General features: G+C 35.7%; 1 protein-coding gene across 1 annotated transcript; it reads right to left on the minus strand.

Annotated features, from left to right (window-relative positions):
- Nucleotides 1-524: 524 nt before the first annotated feature.
- Nucleotides 525-909, minus strand: LOAG_15740 (hypothetical protein; the record flags this gene model as incomplete). Its single annotated transcript, XM_003151227.1, has 2 exons — nucleotides 525-722; nucleotides 791-909. Coding segments are annotated over 2 exons (317 nt in total), but the record flags the coding sequence as incomplete, so codon positions are not given.
- Between the last annotated feature and the right edge of the window lie 386 nt (nucleotides 910-1,295).

The raw sequence follows: 1,295 nt of genomic DNA on the forward strand, positions 1-1,295 counted from the left end.
TTTAAAGTGAAACATATATTAATAAAAACTGGAATAACTTTGAAGGACATTTTGAAAAAAAGCAAGCACTTCTTTAAAACTGTGTAGAGTGAATAGAAATAATCGCCATCGAAGCAAGGGAATAGGAAAAAACAATTTGATGAGGTCACCCAGGGTCATGAATGAATCGCCTTCTACAATGGATGCCCTTGCATAACTTATTAACTCATTTCCTCTATGAAGTCTTCCGATTTATGGTATTTTGTTCCCAAACTATGTCCACCACGTCATGTTGTCTCAACATCGTTCTCCCTCCCAGAATTATGCTTAATCATTTGTCACCAACTTAGTCGCTTCTTACTACCAGGACATCTATCTCAATTTTCATTACATGAACAGGGAACGTAAAAATAAATTGTGGTTGCACGTACTAATTTATTCAAAGAATCCTGATTCACAAATAGTTCTTGCAACTTTCAAAGTTGAAAGCAAAATTTCTGAAGAGGAAAATTTGCAACATGAGAATCGATGTTTCTCATTTCTCTTCATCCATCTATCAAAATTTGGACAGTTTGTTCCACAAGATTTGCAAAATCAGGTGGTCTTTTTACAAGTCCTTTTCGGACGCGTTCATGATAATCACGAATATTGTCATCAATACCATTCCCGTTACAGTTGTGCTCGGTACAAGCACATAATCGTGTAACATCACGATTCGTCGCACGCTCAATGCACGATCCTTCCTGAAATTATTCTTGACTTTTCCAACTTTTTTTCCGCTTCAGTTCCACGGTAGAAAGAACTAACTCACTTCGCATATGTAATTGATAGTAATTGGTAGCATACTGCCAAGTGTGGGATGGGTTCCAACTATGGATCGATATTCGTCTTCACAACCACCGGTTTCCACAGTTTCTCCAGTTTGCTTGTCTAGGGAAAAGATAACATTTCAAGGTGAAAGGCAAGAATACTTTGACATATCAGTTCTTCGCATATTATCAAAACTGCCCAATCATTTGGCATCAGTCAATCTATTCGTTCCTAACGCTATTGTGCTATTCTCACGAGGGTGACGTGTAGGTCTTACATAATTTATTTCTTTAAAAGAAAATTAATTTTAAATACAAGAAATTATGGAAGTGTAAACATCTACAGATGAAACAAAAGGTGTCTGTGATTGAAATATGTTGATAAGGCGACCTTTTAGTCTTATTCCCATTAAATGTATTTTGAGAGTGATTACTCTTAAATATATGTGGTCGCGATTATTAGTACAATCATCATTACTATTCATTAATTTGTCGTATCCTTAATCA

The sequence above is a fragment of the Loa loa genome, assembly GCF_000183805.2.
Source record: "Loa loa unplaced genomic scaffold supercont3.2580, whole genome shotgun sequence".
NCBI lineage: Eukaryota > Metazoa > Nematoda > Chromadorea > Rhabditida > Onchocercidae > Loa > Loa loa.